At 43.6% G+C, this 21204-nt stretch overlaps 1 protein-coding gene across 12 annotated transcripts in view; it reads left to right on the forward strand.

Moving 5' to 3' along the window:
- MYO5A (myosin VA) overlaps window positions 1-21204 on the forward strand; it is a 90018-nt gene that overhangs the window by 32115 nt on the left and 36699 nt on the right. For 9 of the 12 annotated variants that reach the window (XM_038147298.1, XM_038147303.1, XM_038147304.1 and 6 more), the window contains exons 1-8: window positions 8795-8951; window positions 9407-9513; window positions 11839-12104; window positions 12661-12742; window positions 15100-15240; window positions 15996-16121; window positions 18088-18171; window positions 19470-19472. In XM_038147298.1, coding sequence (XP_038003226.1) covers window positions 8810-8951; window positions 9407-9513; window positions 11839-12104; window positions 12661-12742; window positions 15100-15240; window positions 15996-16121; window positions 18088-18171; window positions 19470-19472 — 951 coding nt within the window. In that variant the 5' untranslated portion in view covers window positions 8795-8809. Of the gene's footprint in view, window positions 1-2391; window positions 2549-6400; window positions 6545-7316; window positions 7399-8794; window positions 8952-9406; window positions 9514-11838; window positions 12105-12660; window positions 12743-15099; window positions 15241-15995; window positions 16122-18087; window positions 18172-19469; window positions 19473-21204 lie in introns of those variants that run through there. The other 3 variants (XM_038147301.1, XM_038147308.1, XM_038147310.1) reach the window with 2 other exon arrangements.

Consider the following 21204-nt stretch of genomic DNA (forward strand, 5'->3'; position numbering starts at 1 on the left):
GTCCCACCGAGACTGACAGCTTGGTGTGCATGAATGTGGGAACTGTGCTGTAGTCATTCACACCTACTGCATGTGTTACATGGAAGTTGAGAACATAAAATTAGGTTGCTTTGATCTTCTTAACACTTTGCTATTAAATTTAAAGCAGCGCTCAGGCATTCCAAGTAAATTCTTTTAACCAAAATGTGGAAAATCTGCCTCAACTGGTACTTTAATTTGCTTAGACAGATATTGCCTTGGCTCTCCCAGGGATGGGTGACAGAGGCTCCTTCAGCCTGTGGCTTTGAGCAGCACAAAGTGGTGCTGGAGCTGTGCTCTTATCTGAGGGCTTGGCATTGTTCTTGAAGGATGAGACCTTGAGAATTGCAGGAGGGTCTGTAAATAATTGTTACCTAGAGCCTGTGCCCACAGGTGCTTAACTGGGCTTAACTCAACAGTTGTTGTGGGGTCTTGTCCAGTTTGTAGTGCCCTCATATCTGTTGGACTTAAATTGGCTTGATTTGACAGCAGAGGTCAGTCGGTGTGGATGATGTTTGTGCTGCTGACCACACAACCTGGTCCTCCCTGGGGAGAGCAGGTGGTCAGGAGCTCCATCAGGGACCACAGCAAACCAGGGGAAGACCAAATGGATCTGATGAGAATGGTGTTCAACTCCAGGCTGGCAGACAGAGCTGGTCACTGTTCTTCAGCCAGCTGGGAAGGCCTGGCCAGGCACCCGAGGTGTCTGAGGGACCTCAGGGTTATCACAGGCATTGACATCATCCTGGGAGAGAGAGAGGGAGGACAAGGAGGAGGGGCTCTTGCCTCTGGGGCCATGGTGCATTAGAGGCCATGCTGAGGGACATGCACACAGTCCTGTCCATCTGGGGCTGCTTCTGTGTTGGGATACCAATGGGCTGGTAAGCATGGCACGTAACACCAATTTGAGACAAAATCACTAACTTTTGACCAAGGTGGACAGGCCAAACACAGAGAAGGAACACATGTAATTTATACATGTTAGATAAATAGCTTCATTATTTCATCAGCAGGGGTTTTTCTATCATCCCAGAGACAGAAGCCAGATCTTCTGCCAGACCTTTAGGCTACAGAAACCATAGGTAGTTTTTCCATGCATATGTCTCTGATTCGTTTCCTGGTGCCACTGGCAGGCCCTGCAGACTGTCACTGTGCTGCCTGAACATGGAGGTGCCTGAAATGTCATTCACAGCTCCTGTGCTGTACCTTGGCCATGCTCTCTGTGTTCCAGCCCCAGCTCTGTAAAGCTTTGGGGCAAAGTTTTATTCCTCCTTTTGCTTCTTTTCACATTAGTGTGTAAAATAGGATTAAGCTTACCCAACTCATAGGAATATTTCAAAATACCTTTTTCTAAATTTCTTTTGCTTTGAAAATGTAAAAGCTTTATAAAGGACATATGGTCTTTATTGTAAAAGTTTCAGGCTCTATTAATGTTAATTTCTGTGTTTTGTAATGTGTTGTTTACTCATGTAGTCGGGTTTGTGCACAGAGTTCTCTGTGAGTTGAGAGAAAATTGTCTTAGGGCCAAATGGGAATTATTCTTTTTTACAAGAGAAGAAAATTTCCCTCAACAAAAGGACTGTCTTCACTCCAGAGCTACTCCCTCTGTCCTGAACAGCCATGCTTGAATTTTTCAGATTCAGAACAATTCTGGGATAAGCTGGTGATTAGAGCAGAGGACGAAAGGTTTCTGTGGCTGATTCTGCTGTTGGTTTCTCCCTCTGTAAGGTGGCATTCATGATCTTTACTAATGAGCACTGACAATTTAGTGGAGCCCTGTGCCACAGACTCTGGGTAGAAGTAGTTGCAGAAGCATGTAGTGAATAGCAGCAACAGATCCTTTGCCACAGCCAGGTTCTCTAAGCAGCTCTGCTGGCTGGACTGCCACAGCAGGGTCCGTCCTGGAGGAGCATCCTGCTGGCTGCCACAGCAGGGTCCGTCCTGGAGGAGCATCCTGCTGGCTGCCACAGCAGGGTCCGTCCTGGAGGAGCATCCTGCTGGCTGCCACAGCAGGGTCCGTCCTGGAGGAGCATCCTGCTGGCTGCCACAGCAGCGTCCGTCCTGGAGGAGCATCCTGCTGGCTGCCACAGCAGCGTGCGTCCTGGAGGAGCATCCTGCTGGCTGCCACAGCAGCGTGCGTCCTGGAGGAGCATCCTGCTGGCTGCCACAGCAGCATCCATCCTGGAGGAGCATCCTGCTGGCAGGCAGTCCAGCCAGGCAGCTCTGCAGCTAACTGCCTTGTGTCTGCCACCTGCACTCACCTTATGCCGTACTGCTAACATCCATGGTGGAGGGGTTGTTGCCAAGCTGGGGACACAGAAAAGAAGTGTCTTTGAGAGAACAGCTGGGCATTAACATTTGTTTGTGTTTCAGAGATGAGAGAAATCAGTCAATCATTGTCAGTGGGGAGTCTGGAGCTGGGAAGACTGTCTCTGCTAAGTATGCCATGAGGTACTTTGCCACAGTCAGTGGATCTGCCAGTGAAGCCAATGTTGAGGAGAAGGTCTTGGCCTCCAACCCCATCATGGAGGTAAGAGAGCTGCTGCACCAAGCCTCACCCTCCAGCTCCAGTTATTACTCAGACATTCAATAGAGAGAGCAATCCATACTTCCTAAAATCATTTCTAAATATACATTAAAATTTTGTGTTTAATCCATTTACAAGGACATGCTTTAGGCAGCATTTATGAAAGACTGAGAGAAGGTGGGAGGTAATGTTTCAATATTGAAAATGTATTTCACATGGAGTAATTTTGATGTGAATACTGCTTTAAGTCTCTTCAGCTTTGTAACTGGTAGTTCCCAGACTGCTGGCCAAATGCAGTTGGAGAAGACTGGTTTTGTGTGTATCCAGAGAGGATAAAACTGTTGGTCTTACCCACCAAATATGTACATCACACAGTAGATTGTACTCTGAAAGGAAGTAAAGCAAATGATGAGTTTTAGGAAATAAAATCAGAAAGAGAGCCTGAGTAAACAAAGTTGCATGGGATGCACACCATTTCTTTCAGAGGAAAAAACTGCATCAAAGACATAATTTTGCTATAATTAGCTCAGACTCATGTTTCAGTACTCGAAATTGTTGTAGCCAACTGCAGTCAAGTCCCAAGGCTTTGGAGGGCAGGTGCTGGCAATAGACTTTGAGAGGACAATTCCTCCTGCTTCAGGGCGTCCGTTCTCTGGGAAGCTCAGGAGACAGTAATTCTGATGTCACAGCCAAGCAGAAAAGATTTCTTAGACTTATCTGAATTGTTTCTCATGTCTTTGCCTACATATGTAGATTCAAGTTGTGGCTGAACTTAAGGAACTGTGTTGAGAAATGATTCATCAGAAAGGCTTGGGGGAATTTCTGGAGGGAAGTAACTCTGTCCATAGGCACACACACACTCATGCCTTGGTAGATGTTGGGCATCTCTCTGCAGTGTGAAAGATCACGAGTAAATAGAGTGCATGCAGTGAAATGTGAAATGCAAAATGCTGCCATTGTTTTTTTCCTCAGGTATTTTAAAAAATGAACTGTGTTTTATTCCTCCTTTCCTCCTGGCATGAGGAGTTCATGGTACTCAAACTCTAGCTGCCCCATCACAGTTGTGTGTGTCTGTCACAAGGTAATGGTGCCTGGTTTGTGGTGCTGTGTGCTGTTTGGGGTAAAACAAGCTGTGCTGTGCTGGGCACTGACTCATCCAGAGGTCCAGCCATGGCAGGAAGCCCAGGAGCTGAGCCTTGCCTGGAGCTGCAGCTGCCCCAGGGAGCAGTGGCAGTGCTGCAGGTGTGAGCTGCCCCCAGGGAACGCCTTGCACTGCTGCAGTGTTTGCAGGAGGTGCTACATCCCACGCAGGGCACGCTGAGCCCCCTCCTGCCCTGGCCTGGCCTGGCCAGCCCAGCAGTGGCACCAGGTGTGCTCACATCAGCCTGCCAGTGACAGCCCTGCTGAGAGGCTGCAGGACAGGCTGGGCCTGGCTGTTTGCTGGGTGAAACACAGACTCTGCACGTTTCCCTGCACCTCTTCTTCTGTTTGGTCTCAAAGCCTAAAGCAAACATCCTGCTCTCAGTCCTTGGGCCCACCTCCCAGACAGTGGCCATCAGCTCACCACTAATTATCTGAATTAATTTCCAAAAGCAAGGAGGTTTAAATTGAGGACTAAAAGAGCCTCCCATCTATACCTTTTTTCATTCACTAAAAATCAGTGGTGATGCTTTATTTTTATTTTCTAGGGATAACAATTTTGTGAACACGGGTATATCTAAATATATATTTCAGTTGCTTTAAAGATTGTTATAATTGGACAAAAGTTATCCTTTTGACTTCCAACACTTGAACTTTAAATTAGCTTTAGAGTGAGTGTTGTAAAATTTGATGTTGAGACAGACTCTTATGATGGCATAATTAATGTTTTGAATTCTTCAGTTGATTAATCAGTAGAAACACAAATTAACCCATATATTTGAGGAAGAAAATGAATATTTCATTTTAGAAACTGGAAACTGCTAATTTGCTGAGCTGACTCTAAATTAGGAGCAGAAGGTCATTTAAATTTCTATTTGGACAGCCTAAACATCAGTGTTTTATGAGCTGCCATCATATTATCTTAGCCTATGAAATACTCAGTAATGTCATGTAACTGTACAGTTCTAGGAACTATTTAAGTGACTACTTTTACAGTCAATGACTATATACAGTTTTTCTATTGCAAATGTGGAAATCAGTAAGTCTTAAAACACATCTTTATATGTCATTTCCTGCCCCTCATTCTTTGCTACCCTCTACAGCTATGCAAATAGTACAGCTTTGTATATATTCAGGCAAGCAGCCTGATAATCCCAAAGACTTCCTTTTTTTATCAGTAATACCTTCCAAAGGAATAATTGGTTTCTGAAATATTATAGTATTATATTGCTACCAACAAAAGCAAAGTATATCACAGTAGCAATCATTTTCTTCTTTCAAAAAAGCCCAAGAGTGCAGTTAGAGTACCTTCAATCTGAATGAATTTGATGTTTCTTAGAAGTGCAGAGGTGCAGTTTGTTCCTAGATCCTTTCCAGCAGCTGTCCATCTGATGCCCACTTTGACATCTGCTCTGTTGGGTGTACGTGCTGCTGCTGCTCTCGTGGGCTTTCTGACAGTCTAATCCCACTTTCCAGGCTGTACCAGCTGGCACTGACCCATTCACTGGCCTTCTGCTTGCAGATTTGGGATGCTCAGCAGTGCTGCCTGCTCTCGTTTGTTTTTCTCAAGTTTATTTCAGTACAGAGTTCCAGTGGATGGCAAGTGGGCTGGGAAAGTTGGACACGGATGCAGTGGTGCACTTAGGGCTTAGTAACACACACAGAGTGCCCTCTGATGAGGGGCAGTGTGCTGCATCTCAGATATGCCAAATGCCATTCCTTTTGATACAGAGATACTTACAGGAATTTTTTAGAAGCTGAATTGCTGTGTGATGTCTAAAACATGGTCTGATTGAGAAGAGAAAATCCTTTTGTTTGGAGTTGAGCGTGTTGTGATTTGCATGCCTTGAATTCTGATGTGCCCAGCTGGTTGGTGCCTGTTGTGGGGTGAACCCTAATGCTGATGAGGTAAGGCAGAATTGCACCATGTGGGATCCACAGTCATTATTTGCCCTGGGCATCCCAGGACATGTCATATAGAGGAAATGCACAAGGTATTGTTTGTTTTTTGTGGAGCTGTATTGAGTTAATCTGAGAAAGTTCAGCACGATGCAGGGCAGCATCCAGGGCTGTCTCTGGGGCAGTAACCAGGCTGATGTGGAAGGGGTTCAGTTTCACATGACATGAGGCTGTGCACATTAATTTTTAGATTATGCTTAGGCACAGAGTAAATATTTTTAAATGTTATGTTTGCAGAAATAGTGAGGAAATGTGGTGATTAGAGAGTAATAGAAAGGATAAACTGTTAGCCAGGCAGAGCAGAGTGGGCTGTGGGTTTATAATAGGTAGACTTTCAAAAGTTGCAAGTAGTATAGATGTATGTGTACACCTACACATATAAATATATCCAGGTGAAATAATTCTCACAGTTTTACTGTCTTTGAAAGAAGTCTGTGTGTATTTGAGCTTTCTGTTAGACTCTTCATTTCCTTTTGAATGACTTCAAAGAACAATAAAGGATTTTTAGCTGTAGAATTAGACTATGTGGAAGTGAAATAATTGCTAGAAATATCAGCTCCCAGTCTTACATTAATGAAATAACTGTATTTTGATGTAACTTGCTGACCAGGCAGAGACCATTCTTCATCAGATTTTTGACTGTTTTTAAACCAGGACACAATTAAAGTTGTTAAGTGTTTATGAGCCATGTAGGTGATTAAATAGATGTGATAATTTCTAAAAGCTGTTTAACCTTCACAATATTCCCTTTTTCAGTCTATTGGAAATGCCAAAACTACCAGGAATGACAACAGCAGTCGCTTTGGTAAATACATTGAAATTGGTTTTGATAAGAGGTATCGAATCATTGGTGCTAACATGAGAACTTACCTCTTGGAAAAGTCAAGAGTGGTGTTTCAGGTAAATCTGATGTAATCTCTTCATTTTGTTATGCCATACTTGAACCAATCCAGTGTCCCACACTTCCTCTCCATCTTTGCCTCCCTTATAGTCTAGAGCTCAGTAAAAATGGGCTTGTCCTTGACTGGCTGCCTAAAGATACAAAAATAATAATTACAGTTTGTACCATGTGGGGATGGTACATGAAGAGCTGTTGTATATTTTAGAAGTAAGAGACAGTTATAGCGCATGGTTTAGCTGGAAGAGAGTATTTTTCATTTCTTTTTGGTTTGAAGGTATGGAATTTAGAGTGCTTAAGTTCAGAATTACAGTGTTGGTCATGAGTCATCACCTTCTGAGCTGTGTTTGTCCTTCATTTTAAATTCAAGCTTTGCCTTGGCAAGGAAGATACTCCCTTTACCAGATTACTATAAAGGCTGAGGCAAATAGTGTAGTTATTTTTAGAAAATGAAAAACTTCCGAGTATGATCATTTCACTCACCTGCAGAATCCTGATCTATAATTAATAGTGATCTACAGTTCTGAAAAAAAAAAGTGAAATCATACTTTTTTTTAAAATGAAAATGTCTGCATGCTTCTTGCTGTTGAAAATGGGTTAAATTAACCAAGAAGGAAGAGATAGATGCTGATTTATCTTCCTTTTTTCCATGTGGCTTCTGTGCTCTTAATGTATTGCTAGAGAAAGCATTATACATAGTAGTTAATTTCTGCTTATGGTTGTTTCTGCCGCTTGTTAAGTGGTGAAAAATAACAAATTCCTTTCTTTTTAAAGGCAGAAGAGGAGAGAAATTACCACATCTTTTACCAGCTTTGTGCCTCTGCAGCATTGCCTGAGTTTAAAACTCTGCGATTAGGTATGGCATTCACATTTGTTGTGTTGTGTGATTGTAGGGACAGCAGCATCTCTGAGCTTTCTCAGCCAAAGACCCAAAAGAAGAATTGCTGGCTCTTAAATTCTAAGCTTTTAAACCTTTAAGTGCTAAAATGTATTGAGAATAACTAAAGTGATAGACCTTGGACTTTGTGGTTTTCTGAAAGAACAAAAGTAACAGATTTGTTTATTCAGCAGACTCTAATACACTGCAGTTGCAATCAATAGGACTTACTATGTCCTGGGGGGTGAAATTCTTTTCTCTTAGTTCTTTAAAACCTTTTTTCCATTGTTCCAGCCACTAGAGAATTTTACCCTTTCTGGTATAAGTGTCTGAAAAGCTTATTTTGCATCTGCATACTTTTACTTAGGCTGTTAGCAACAATTACTTTACAATCTCTGCTAACCTGGTGATCAAAAAGCAGATGAGGGAATCTTTTATTAAATTAAAATGTTGATGGAAGAAAGGTTTCTCATTTGGCAGGAGTTGGTGCTTTGTAAAAGAAAAGTGTGATGATGACCTTAGGCAGACAATCAAGTCATCATTTTAAAAGTTCAATATAAATGGCAGTGCTTCAGTATATTTTTAAAAATCAATTTCATAGTAGGAAAACTGCACAGCCTGTGCTGGTTTCTGAAATACTGTTCTGGTTTTAGAGTGTTTCTCTGCTCTTCTGCACCACCCTGGCACATTTAGGATTCACATCTGCTAACACAGGAAAGAAAGGAACTGATGTAATTATAACTGAAGAAGCCATTTAGCAGACTTCACTTTCAGCATTCTTGGAACCTTAGCTGATCAGAAGAAAAGGAGTCTGTTAGTGCAGCTGGAAGCATAGCCAGGGAAACCAGAGGAATTTACCCAGGAGAGCTGCTGGTCTCCCAGTGGAGCCCAGTGCTGTCCCCAGAGCAGTATGAAGCTCTCTCTTCTCCAGCCTCGACTTCTCAGCCTGAATGGAGCACAGATACTCATAAGGCTGAGCCAGGCCATAAATTAGAAAAGAGAAGAAAATGGGCAAAATATAATATCCTGATGTAGTAATAACATGGTAATATCTGTCACATAATTCCAAAGTGCTGCTGCTCTCAACTCTGTGGCTGCTGTGTAGGTGGTTGGCTCAGGCTTGGAGAGTGACTGCTTCCAAAGTGATTATTCCAAAATTGTGCAAGTCTGAACCAAGGTTAGGTAAAGATATGCTTGAGGACCTACTGTGGGAACCAGATAGCTGAAAGAAAATTTACTTGCACAGTTAAATCTTGAAAAATATGCTCTTCAGAATAAGTAGGTCTTACAAGCCAGAAGGTGAAAATGTACGTATGTCAGATCATGGATTCTGCCAAGAGCAACTTAATCATGACACAGCTTTACAGATGTGCTGTGAATTTCTGCATCAATGTGTGTAAAATATGTATTTTTTATTATTACAGGGAATGCGAATTACTTTCACTATACGAAGCAAGGTGGAAGCCCTGTGATTGATGGTGTTGATGATGCTAAGGAAATGGTGAACACCAGGCAGGCCTGCACTTTGCTAGGTAATTGGTAAATCACAGTCATATCCTAAATCTGATACTCTAGCAAGTGTTTTCTATATTATTTGTGTATATTATTTTCATACTCTGTTGTGTTTAGAACCAGGAGAGTTGGATAAACTTTGGGACTGAGGTACTTGCATTGCATGGAGAAGATATTTAAATAGCAGTAGAATTATAAATCTAAGAGGAGGGCACATTATGTGAACATAAATGGTGGATTCCCTTGGTGTAACATATACAGTGCTGGAGGTCACTTTGAAACAGCAAATTAAATGTTTCATTTTAGTGGAGTTTTTTTTTCATCTGGTTGTAAAATGTTTTTGATAGAAGTGGAGCCAATTAGCACTGTCAAATGTCAAAGTCACACACAGCAGTCACTGTTCTTCTCTCCTTAACAAGTTTTTTCATCAACTGCAGCTCTCTCCATTCAAAACATTTTATTCATCCTTTTCCAGGGATTAGTGATTCCTACCAGATGGGAATTTTTCGAATCCTTGCTGGCATCCTTCACCTGGGCAACGTGGAGTTTGCATCTCGGGATTCTGACAGCTGCACTGTTCCTGTGAGTAGCAGATGAGCTGAAGGGCAGGGTTTGCACTCTGCCAGCTCTGCCTTCTGCTTGTTTGCAGGGACCTCTTCTGAAAAGAGTGAAATGAAATTGGGTTTATTTCTGATTTGCTAACATTTTCACAGTTTTTTGCAGATAGATTCAACTGTCCTCAGTTCAGAGGCTTTAGACAGTGCTCTGTGTATTATAACATTGGTATACAATTATAGCTGTAATTGATCTGTCCTAGAAAAGTCTAGTAGGCAGGCTAGCTTTGAAGTTCTGAGTATCTAGATCTTTATATTCCTGCATGAATATCTTCCCTGCACACAGTAAATGCTTTGCCAGATGGGTTTTTTTTGGTATGAAGTGCCAGAATGCCCTAAATAATTGCAAAATAAATGCCTCTGGGATGCTTAGACATGAGCATAGGATATACAGATATGGTTTGTGTGACTCATCCAAGTGTCATGGTTTTGTCAGTTCTTTTTTGCCTTGGAGATCAACAACAAGGACTGAATCTTCTGATCTGAAAAACCCTCCTTAGTGGTGAGGGCCCAGGCTTCTTACCCATATTCTGAAGATGAGAAAACAGTTCTGGCTGGTCTCTTCTTTGGATTCAGAGTTTCTCCTTCTGCCTCTCTTTGAATGTCTACTGCTGGCCTGCACAGCCATCAACTTTCTCTCTTTTGCAATAGTGGCAACAGTTCCAGAGTTTTTTCTTTTCTCACTGTCAGTCCCTTTCTCAGGAATCTGCAGTGGCAGTTTCTGGAGCTGGGACAGCAGGTCCTTTGTGGGTGATTGATGTTCCTGCCCTGACAGCACCTGCCCTTGGCGTGGGGGTCTCACAGCTGCTTTGAAACCACAGCAGTAGTCTGGCTCCTTGGTGTCTCATAAAGGTTTTCACTACAAAGAAAGCTCATTTAATGATAACAGGTAGCAAGCTGATGAGCCCCAGGACATGAGGAGCTTGCCTGTGTTGTGATGAGTATCTCCAGTGCAGGAATCCCACTGGCTGAGCTGGTAAAAAGCTGCAGGTTCCTGTGCAACCCTGTCCTGACCTGACAACACCTTTGCAGGCAGTGGTGAATGTGTGCTCAGGGGCACCATTACCTGGGCTGTGCTGTTCTCTGGCAATCCATGTCACCCCAGAGCTCTGGCCTTGCGCACTGCTCTGCTGGGAGGCACTGCTGTGATGGAGCAGTGGTGCTGCAGAGTGCTCCCTATGCTGCTGTGGCAGTAAATCAGTTTGTTTAATGTCAGCCTGAGCAACCCTAATGTGACACTCTTTTGTGCAGTGTTCATAAGTATTACTTTATTATTGTCTTCCAAGCCAGTAAGACATGCTCAGTTAATTGGATTTTGGAGGTGTAGCTGCATGGGGCCTGTATGCTGTAAGAACTAGAAAAGCCCCAGAGAAGTCACAAGGATGTGGAAATATTTAAAGCTGATGTACCCTGAAGCTGTAGGACATGTGGTGACAGTCCTCTGCCATCTGTCCTTGTCAAGACAGTGCTTGTCAGTGTGCTGCTGAGCCACCAGGTGCAGTGGGAGCATGATGAGGAAGTGGTGTTTGGGGAGCTCCTGAGGAGGAAAGACCTGTCTGTCCTCCTTGATTTCTAGTGATCAGTTTGCATGGTAGTCACTAAGTGCAGTATCTTATTGAGTGGTAAATGCACTGCACTGATCTTTATGCAGAAACCTTACATACCCATCTCAACATACAAGCCTTGCTGGTTGATTTTACCCAGTTAAACTAAAGCTCAGTTTTTTGTCTCTTGTACAGTTCACTTTGAGAGCTAGAGAACATCATTAGTGTGCTGCAATCTCTTAGTGTTTATCTCCAGAATTCGCTGAGAAAATATTGTTAAGTACTGAGGCCAGAGCACTGAAGCTCTTCCACACTTATTTCTTGGCTTGGGCTGCGTTGCCTCCTTGCCCATCACTCCCTGCCACAGCTGTGTGTGAGCAGTCTAGAGCCCCACTCAGGAGCTCTGTCCATTTGGCCTGACACAGCTGTAAGAATTCCAAATACCAAGTCCACCAGCAAAGCCAGATGATTCATTTTTTGAAGCTTGCAGGTTCCCTGTGTGAAGCCTTTTGGTGAGCGCAAGTACAGTAAAATAAATGTGTTTGAGGAAGATTATTCACTAATTCACTTTGGCTATGTGAATGTGCTAAGTGAGTAGGGAACTTGCTACATTTTGAAGGAGGAAGAGCTGAGGAAGCTGCTGTTGCTGCTTATTGTGGGATCACTGCAGGCAGGCAGTTCTGTTGGCATGATTGTATGTTTGCTGTGGGTAATACTGTTTCAATATCTAATGAGCCTGTTTTTATTAGCCCAAGCATGAGCCCCTCACCATCTTCTGTGACCTCATGGGTGTGGAGTATGAGGAGATGGCTCACTGGCTTTGCCATAGGAAGCTCGCCACTGCCACTGAAACTTACATCAAGCCAATTTCCAAACTTCACGCCATCAATGCCAGAGATGCACTTGCCAAACATATCTATGCTAACCTCTTCAACTGGATTGTAGATCATGTGAACAAAGCCCTTCATGCCACTGTAAAACAGCATTCTTTCATCGGGGTGTTGGACATCTATGGGTGAGTTTTTGTCAGAGATATGACACTCTTACATAATCATCTGACTGCAATGCATCCTTGTCTTTATCATCTAGCACTGCATGAATTACACAAAAATCCCCAAACCCTAGCAGCTGCTTATTCCAGTTGAAGGAAGTGGGTGTTTAGTTTTGACACACAAAAATCTTTGTCATGACTTCAACATTTATAGTGGGATTTCACATTTTTGCTGTTGGTAGTTTATTTATCTGTTACATTTTGGAAAGTTACAAGGCAATTTTCATGTCAGGTTCCTGCAAGGTGGCGCTTACAAAGGTAACTAATGTGCTCTCCAGGAACATCAGTCCTTTCCCTGAGTTCCTCATCCCTGCGTAGAGAAGGAGCATCACAGAAAGTGCCTATTGTAGTGCAATTTGCCATTTCCCTGTGTCTTTTCTTGCTTCACCCATGTTATTTCTGCCTGAAATAATTCAATGAATTTAGCTGGAGGGAGGGAGTTTTAAATTTTGGGGTAATTTTATCTTTTTTTTTTTTTTTTTTTAGTACATTAGTAATTTTGAGTATATGCATATTTCAGATTTGAAACATTTGAAATCAACAGCTTTGAACAGTTCTGTATCAACTATGCCAATGAAAAACTGCAGCAGCAGTTCAATATGGTAAGTAGGAAGTGACTGGCATTTCCTCTTCCCTTTCCCCTCATCCAAGTCCATTCTGCTAATTGGCTCCCCAGTGGTTAGGATGAATTCCTTCAGTCTATTAAGCAGCTGTCCTGGCCGTGGGCTTTGAGCGATGGGGGAAGATCGACTATCTCTTAGAAATAGATTTTATGACTAACTGCTGCTCTGGGACTATTTGAAATTCTGATCACAGTAACAATTATAAGGCAGAAGCAGTGCTTGGCAATTAAGACCCTGAGATTGCCTGTCAGTGAGAGCACTGTGTGGATGAAGTTGGAGTTAGAGGTGTGTCCATAACCCCCGAGAGCCCCTGGCCGGGCAGAGGAGAGCGCGGCTTCGCTGCTGGAGCTTCGCCGCCCGCGCTTCCTCCCCGCTGTTCCTTTTTGAGGCTCTCTGGCTGCTGCTGAAGTGATGAATGACGTGTGGCAGGAGGCGGCTCTTCCCCCTCCTCCAGAGAGATCACGATTCTCTCCTCAGCCTCAGTGACGTTTGCAGTTACATATCTTACCTGCATCATGATGAGGCAAGTTATTTCTGCCAGGTCTGTTGCTAGGCTCTGCCGCAGCACCGGGGTAGCTCTGAACTCTGGTTATGATCCTACCTCTGTGGCAGTGTGTGCTCGCAGGACCACGTCCCCTGTGCTGTGGTTCATCCCAGTGTGTCAGGGAGCAAGCAGGGTGCTGGAGCAGAGGCTGGGCTTTCCAGCCCTGGCGTGCCCTTTCCATGTGGGTAGTGCCATGGCTGGCTTCAGCTCCGTGAGTGGGATGTCGTAACTGCTAGGCACAGGGCGTCTTGGAGTTTTCTCAGCTTACAGCAAAATCTAGTTGCTGTAAGGGCTGTAATGGTTCTGTTCTTCAGTGCCCCTGTTCCCTTCCCTCTCGTGCCATTGCTGTAAGCACCTGCCTTGTGAAGGAGGGGGTGACAGGGCTGTTGTGTTGGTGTCCTGCCATGCAGGCACACAGGGGAAAGGTTGCTTTGAATTCAAACCCTGTGGCTGGTGGCAGCCAGCAAACCTTCATGTGCTGCCTGGAGCAGCCTGAGCCTGGCTGAGAGGCTGCTTGGGAGCTGCCCGACCACCCTGCCCTGCCTGGTGCCCACCACCCACAGGGAAAATCAGGTCTGATGGCATTTTTTGCCACCTAATTGCTGGTTCCTTCACAGTGAAAAAACGGGTTTCTGTTTCCTTTCAGATCTTGGGTTGGGTATGACTTGCCAGTGGAGTGCTGCCAGGGCTGTGCTGCCAGGTGCAGGGTGGGAATGGCTCCCACGGGCGTGGTTCAGGAGCGCAGTGTTGGGGAGGATGGCGTTAAGCTAATGAAATAAAGGCATAAACAGCTTTGTCAGGGCAGTTTTCTGCTGCCTTGCAGATGTGTGCTGGGGAACTGTGAGATCTTTGTGGGCTGTGCACTGAGCTTGGGGCAGCTGGGGCTGGCACTCCAGTTCAGGTGTTGTGGCACCCCCAGACCCTGCTCGTGCTGCCTGGGGCACTCCCAGCACACGTTCACCTGCCACAGCAGCACTAAGTGTGCAGAAAAATAGGTGTGTGTAGGTGAGGGATGAAACATCATCAAAAATAACTGGAGCCAGCAGTCTTTTTGGTTTTTCAAAGAGCTTGTTCTTTTAAGACCACAGTTTGCTTGTTAAATTTATTACTCTGTTTTCTCCTGAAGTTTTAATTCATCTCTTACGCACGTTTCATTAAAGCTGTGCAGGTTGTTTGTGATAATATTTTTGAACAAATATTCAACTACACGGTTACTGATCTTCGTATCAGATAAATCTGTCACAGAATTTTCCTTAAAGGATTTCTAGTTCTAATGCTCCTTCAACTTTTGCTGAAAGTAAATTTTAATGCAGTGCGTCATGTTAGAAAAAAAATCAGCATCCATTTAAGAGGAAATAGAGCTCTGTTCTTTTACAAGGAAACACAAAAGTATTTATCGTGGAACTTTGCTTGAAATAGAGCAGTGTTCGTACTTTCCAAATCATAAAAGCATGGCATATCCCACTTTATAGGCTGCTGTTCTAGCACTTGAAGGTTTTCTGGATTTTGTGTTGGTTTTGATAAGAGAGAAGAGCTTATAGTAATTGTGGGACAATATAGCAAAAAGATAGGATATTTGCAGAGAATATGGAGTGCTTTAATTTGGACTGTTGTTTTTAGGCCAGGAAAAAAGGTTAATTTATTTTTCATATACTGTTAAAGAGTTTATTCAGTTGAACTAGTGTGTCGCTTGACAGCCTGGATTGATGTGCCAAGATGAATCCAATTGAGAGTTCAATATATTTATTCTGCATTTCATTTCACAGAAAACTGTTTTCCTTTTACCCTGCAGCATGTCTTTAAGCTGGAACAAGAAGAATATATGAAGGAACAAATACCATGGACCTTGATTGATTTCTATGACAATCAGCCTTGCATCAATCTCATAGAGGCCAAAATGGGAGTTCTGGATCTGCTGGATGAGGAGTGCAAGGTGTGTGTTCAGGGGCTTTCACAGAGGGAGAGGTCATCAGCAGTCCCACTTCTGGGCCTCACAGGGATAAGTCACCTGCAGACAGTTGTCATTTTGACACTGATGGTGCAAGAATTTGGAAAGCATACTAACAGAACTGGCAATTACAGGAGGAGAAAAAATGGTTTCAGTAATGAACCCCCCACCCCTTCCCCTCCATCATGTGTCTGTAGCTGTTCCTGGGTCTCTGATCAGCTCTGTTTGGACTTGGACAGTTTTCTCTTTCCCAAAGATAAGCAAGTGCAGTTCTTGGTCCTGTCAGATTTCCCCAGATTGCTTCTTGCTTAGTGTTTGACCCTTTGTCTTTTATCTTGGTTTATTTTGTGCCAAGCCATGTACCAGGATGGCTCAGAGTGTCTGCCTCAGTGGAAACCCAGCTTGGGCTACTTATTTATCACAAGAAGTCTCTGATGGAGGTGGATGAGTTCTGCTCAGTCTGATAATGTGCCTTTGGGATCCCTGCCTTCATGTGTGTGACACTGGAGGCATTGTTGGTGTCAGGTGTGTCCCAGCAGCTGCCAGTACCCAGGAGCCAGTGTGGAACTGGCGAGCACACAGCTGGTTACTGTGTCCTTGCTTCTGGCAGTGCTGGGAATCCAAGGAGCTGGAATGTGAAGGCAAATCATCAAGTGTTGTCCCCCATCTTCTTAGATGCTTTTGCTACTGAAAAGTTCTTAAGAAGACATTTTAAGTGTATTCTGTATTCTTTTCCGTAGATGCCAAAAGGCTCAGATGACTCTTGGGCCCAAAAACTTTACAATACTCATTTGAATAAATGTGCTCTCTTTGAAAAACCACGTATGTCAAATAAGGCCTTTATCATCAAGCACTTTGCTGACAAGGTAAGGACTTTTCCTGCAGTACTGCTCTCCTGCTGGGGTGTGGGAGGGCACCCTGGGGCTGCTGCAGGCAGAGACTGGGCAGTGGCATCCCTGGCTCTACTCAGCTCTTGCTGCCTCAACACCTGATCAGGAGGAGAAGGTGAACTGGCAGCTGTGCAGAGCCAGGGGCACACAGGAGCTCCTGACTCCATCACATGCTGTAGCCACTGCCCATCCTTATTCCAGACATGGCAGCTCAGTGCATTTGGAGCTCTCAGCATCACTGTATCAATTCCAGTTATGCAACAGAAATGTACAAAAAAGGAAATCCTGTACCCCACTCCTTTTAGCTAAAGAGCAGCAAGGAATAAATGCAGTTTTTGCTGCCATCTCAACGTGCAAAGAGGAGCGAGGCTAGCAGAGCCTTTTCTATTGCTGGAGCAGTGTGTACTGCTCCCACCCTCGCCTAGGCTGTGCATGGAACAGCTGTTTCTAGGAAGCTGGCTGAAAGGGGGGTCTCAGTGGGGTGTGTTCAGCTACCAGTGCTCCTCAGACTGAGCCACTCCTCAGGTTAAAACAAAAAAAAAATCATACAGTTGTCCTGTTGTACAGAAAAGCTGCCTGAGAATGTTGTCAACTTTGTCAGAAAAGGTTTCAGGAAGTTCTCAGATTCTTATCAGTAGGTCTGCACTGCTGACATGGGAGGTTGGAGGCCTTTATCTGCCTCCACTAGGTTTCTCCCAGGCTCTTGAATTTATGGGTAGAAGAGGGGTCCTATTCTTTCTGCATCTAGTGTTACCTTAACGAAAACAGCAAGAACATCTCTGTAACTGTTTAGATTCACGAGTTCTGTTCTATTTTGTGGATGAGAGAACAAGAAGGAATTATTTAATATTTCATGATCTGTTCATTTGGCTGAACTCTGATATTGAAAGCAAGGCTTTCCTGTGTCTAGTCTGTGAGCAGCAAGGGCCGAGGAAAGCAGAAAGCGGCTCCAAGCCGGTACTAGCAAAGCTCTAAGCTCTGCCCTGCTGTCTGTGCTAGGCCTTTTATGTTTGCTGTGTGCTTATGAGTGTGCACAGACATCTGGGAGGAGAAGCGAAGCCCCAGCTGGCAGGTCAGCGATGTGTGCTGAGCTGTGCTCCCGGACAAGGCAGGGATGCTGCTGCCCTCTCCTGGCACGGCCTCCCGCAGGAACACCATGGACGGTGCCCCAGGTAGTGCTCAGGGTGGGCTTCCAGCTGTGCAGAAACCCTGGGGACGTCCTCTGTCCTCTTCCCTCTAGCAATTCCTTGAAAGGTTTTGCAGCTATAGTGTCATTGTGCAAGCACTGATAAATGGACTTTTGACAATAGTTTTGGTTTTCTTTCAGCCTTGAATTAGGACAGTGAAATAAATGGTAGGTTTTTTATCTGACACTGGCTGTTCTTTGGTCCAGGAAATGCTGTAGCCCTGTGATAGAGGGTTGTTATATATTGTCACAACATTCAGCCATTTTATTGCTTCTGGTAAAATGAGTCCTTGGGAGCACAAATGAGCCATTTCCACAATAATCTGCAGGCAGATGTACTTACTGCCTCTCAGCTAATGAGATGAGAGATACTTCGTTCTCAGTTGCATCTGGATTTCTGACAGCTCTGCAGCCCTGATGGGTTCAGGGAAGGAGGTGCTCACCACACACTTTGATTTTTCACCCTTATAGTAACCATTCTGTGGTGCTGCCTTGCCATGAGCATCTCTCAGCAGTGAAATATGTCTGGTATAATTCAATAGCAGTATTCCTCTCTCTATTTTAATATTCTATGTTCTACTGGAAAGCACTGTCTTTGAGGAAAATCTGTATTTAACAAGATGCACGTGGGAGCTGATATTTTCAGTATGTAAAAGAATTATGTTTTAAATGTGAATGTTATAGCTGGTGAATTCTATGCAAATTATTATTATTTATTACTTCTAATACTTTCTTTTGTAAAATGATGGCTTTCAGGTGGAATATCAGTGTGAAGGCTTTTTGGAAAAGAATAAAGACACAGTTTATGAAGAACAAATTAGGGTCCTAAAATCAAGTAAGGTCAGTATAAGGATTTTTTTTTCTTCTTTTGCAGTTAAGAGTCCTTGAATTAAGGGTCACAGAAAACTTTTTATAAACCTAGGAAATATTTCCCCCTTAGTATCAGGTCAACTGAAATTGAACATAGTTTGTGTTTTACTTGGTTATCTGTATGAATTTAGAAAGTCCTATATCCTAACTTTTTTTCCATGTAAGATCAGTCCATTTAGCCACTAATTTCACTGTTTGTGTGTTGTTGTTGCTGTTTCGGGGGCTCTTTTGTTGAGTTTGGTTTTTGAGTGGGGTGAAGAGGATTTGGGGAGGGGGGTTTCTTTTTCACAAAACTTAGCTATATTTTCTGCAGCGATGTCAATGACTTCTGATATACCATAGTGGTATAAAAAGGCTTAACAGTTAAGCCCTTAATTTTATAACCTGAAAACAGAAGCTTATTTTTTATGGCGTGAGCAGAAAATTTCTGAAGGAGAGACAAGTTCAAAATGAGAGAGGAATAAAATATATAGACCCTAAGGAGAAAAAACAGAACTTAGTCTTGTGTCCTTGATATCTGTGAATGAAAGATAACTTCTGAATTGAAAAATAGTGCATGAAGGAATATTATAGAACAGGCCTTCAGTGGCATTGTCTGTGTTTGGTAATGGCAGAAATGCTGGTTGTGCTCTCAGAAATGTGAAGGCAATTAACTTGACATTGCACAGTGGTGGCTGTTGGGAATTTGCTAGCTCTAATGGCCCAGGAAGCTGGGTATCAAGGACAGGCTATTTAAAATTATGCTATTCTATCAGGAAAACCAACATTTTTCTCTTCTGTTTCTATTCTGAGCAGATAATATGAAGCTAAATGATTAAAACATGTGGTATAATGAAACACCACAGCAGACTTTCCACTGGGAGAAGTATTGAAGTGGTTTAAGTGAAGCCAGTTTCTGGGGGTGGAGGGGGAGGCAGGTGGCATCTTTGGGGCGCTGGCAGAGGCCAGCCAGCCACTCTGTGCAGGACAGAGGGACAGGGTACTCCATGGGATGCCAGCCAGTGCTGAGGGACAGACAGAGGGGACAGAGCTGCTGTAAGAGCCTGACAGCAGCTTGGGCAGGCTCAGTGTAGCTTGAGGCAGTTCAGTCTAAACGCTAAAAACCAACATGGTTTTACCCCATTTTGCCAAAACCAGTGTAAAGAATGTTTTATTTTTGTTTTTCATCAGTGCCTCTTTGCTAGTAATTGTAGTAGAACTGCATTTCTGATTTTTATTTTATTTTGTTGGTGGTGATGTTTTCTGGGTTTGCTGTGCACATCCAACAGAAGGTAATTCTAAATTGAATGCATCATCTGTCATGCTGCCCATGCCCACTCTCACAGCTTGGATGCTTCTTTGCTCTCCACAGTGCATGACACACTCTGCTCTTGGCAGGAACTGTAGAGTTCAACTATTTATTTTGGCTTCTCTGTAAATCCACCCACAGAACCTCTGTGAGCTAGTTCAGTTTCCATGCATGTATCATGAAAGCAACACAACAGTCCTGGGCTTTTATGCTTGCTACTGGCATGGTTCTTGAAATTTTCTGTTGTGGCTCTGTATTGAAAAAAATTATCTGTAAGATTGTTAGCAGCATGTGTGTTAGGTTGTCTGAAAAAATTACAGGGAAGAAATGCTTCCTTGCTTGTTTTCTATCATTTGAATTATCTGCCCTTTGATCAGTGTTTCCCTCTCTTTGAACACTCCTAGTGTTCTGCAAAACAAAGAAAATTGATGGGGTACTAAAACCCAAAACCAAACAGGAGTAGTCCCACAGTTTGGATCATTGCAGCACTGCTCCACTATTGCTGAGCTGTGCTGGAGAGGCCAGACATTGTTCCTTTCTGCTACTGGGCCAGTGTCTATGAAAATAGTGCCTTTGATATGCACTTGCCCATTTTTACAGGCAGATTTTCCCAGGGCTGGAGAAAGAGAATGAGACTCAGGTATGGACAGCTTAGAAGAACTCATCCATCTGCAGTTGAGACAATGGGGACCCTGTTCCTACCCCCACTCTGGTGTGTGGGAGCATCAGGAGCTTCAGAACATCATATTATATTCAAATAAGTTTCTGAACAGGTCGAAAACACCTGGCTCTGTATCTCAGCTGCCTGTGCACACCAACTCACTGCATCATAGGCAGCTGACAAGGAGGTGGTACCCCAATCATCCTCAGCTCTGTGTTGAGTCAGTGGAAGGAGAAGGGTAAATCACCCTCAGGAAATGTCCTTCTTCCACCAGCTCAGGTGAGGTCAATCCAAGCTGTGATACTCCTTTTAAGTTCAGGAATTTAGGGTACCTTTGTAGCATCCTTAGTCATTTTGTTATGCTGGGTGCTGCTGGGGAACATTTGATGCCCTTTTCCAGCCCATCTGGCACAGCCACAGGGCACAGGTGCCGTTTTGTTGTGCACTGTGTTCCACTGGTTATTGTGTCTTCTCACCAAGTTTTCTAAGACAAAATTAATTTTTAAATTTTTTAGGTTGTACTTGGCCCAAGCGCTTTCTAGTACTGAGCAGTGAATGTTCCTGTCTCTTGAGGAAAAGGGCACAGATGCTAGATATAAAATTATTCATGGACAGGTAGAGAGGTTCAGATTCTCTTACAATGGTTCTGAAGAGCTGTAGTTGTCATTAGAAAGACCTGGTGGTGTTATTTTTAATTTTAAGTTACTTCAGAGCAGCTGTTACGTATCAGTGTATTTTGTAGCCATTAGAGAAAGGGAAGCAGAAGTCCTGTGTGGTATTTGGAAGGACATCTCAGGTTTTTCTTCCACTCGCACTGGCAGGGAGTAGATCTCAGTCAGATAAATTTGGCTAGTGGGGTTTTTTCAGCTGATGGTTCCTCTGTTAAGCTGATTATTTCAATTTGGAGTGATAAAGCAGGAATCATCTTTGCTGCCTGCTGCTTTACTCAGTGTCCCAGATACCTCTCAACCACAAAGGAGACTGATGCACCATTGCAATATGAGAGGACCCTGTCGTTTCCTTCTTAGATCAAAGCAGCTGTTTATAATTGCAA

Source organism: Motacilla alba, chromosome 10 (assembly GCF_015832195.1).
Source record: "Motacilla alba alba isolate MOTALB_02 chromosome 10, Motacilla_alba_V1.0_pri, whole genome shotgun sequence".
In the NCBI taxonomy this organism is placed as follows: domain Eukaryota; kingdom Metazoa; phylum Chordata; class Aves; order Passeriformes; family Motacillidae; genus Motacilla; species Motacilla alba.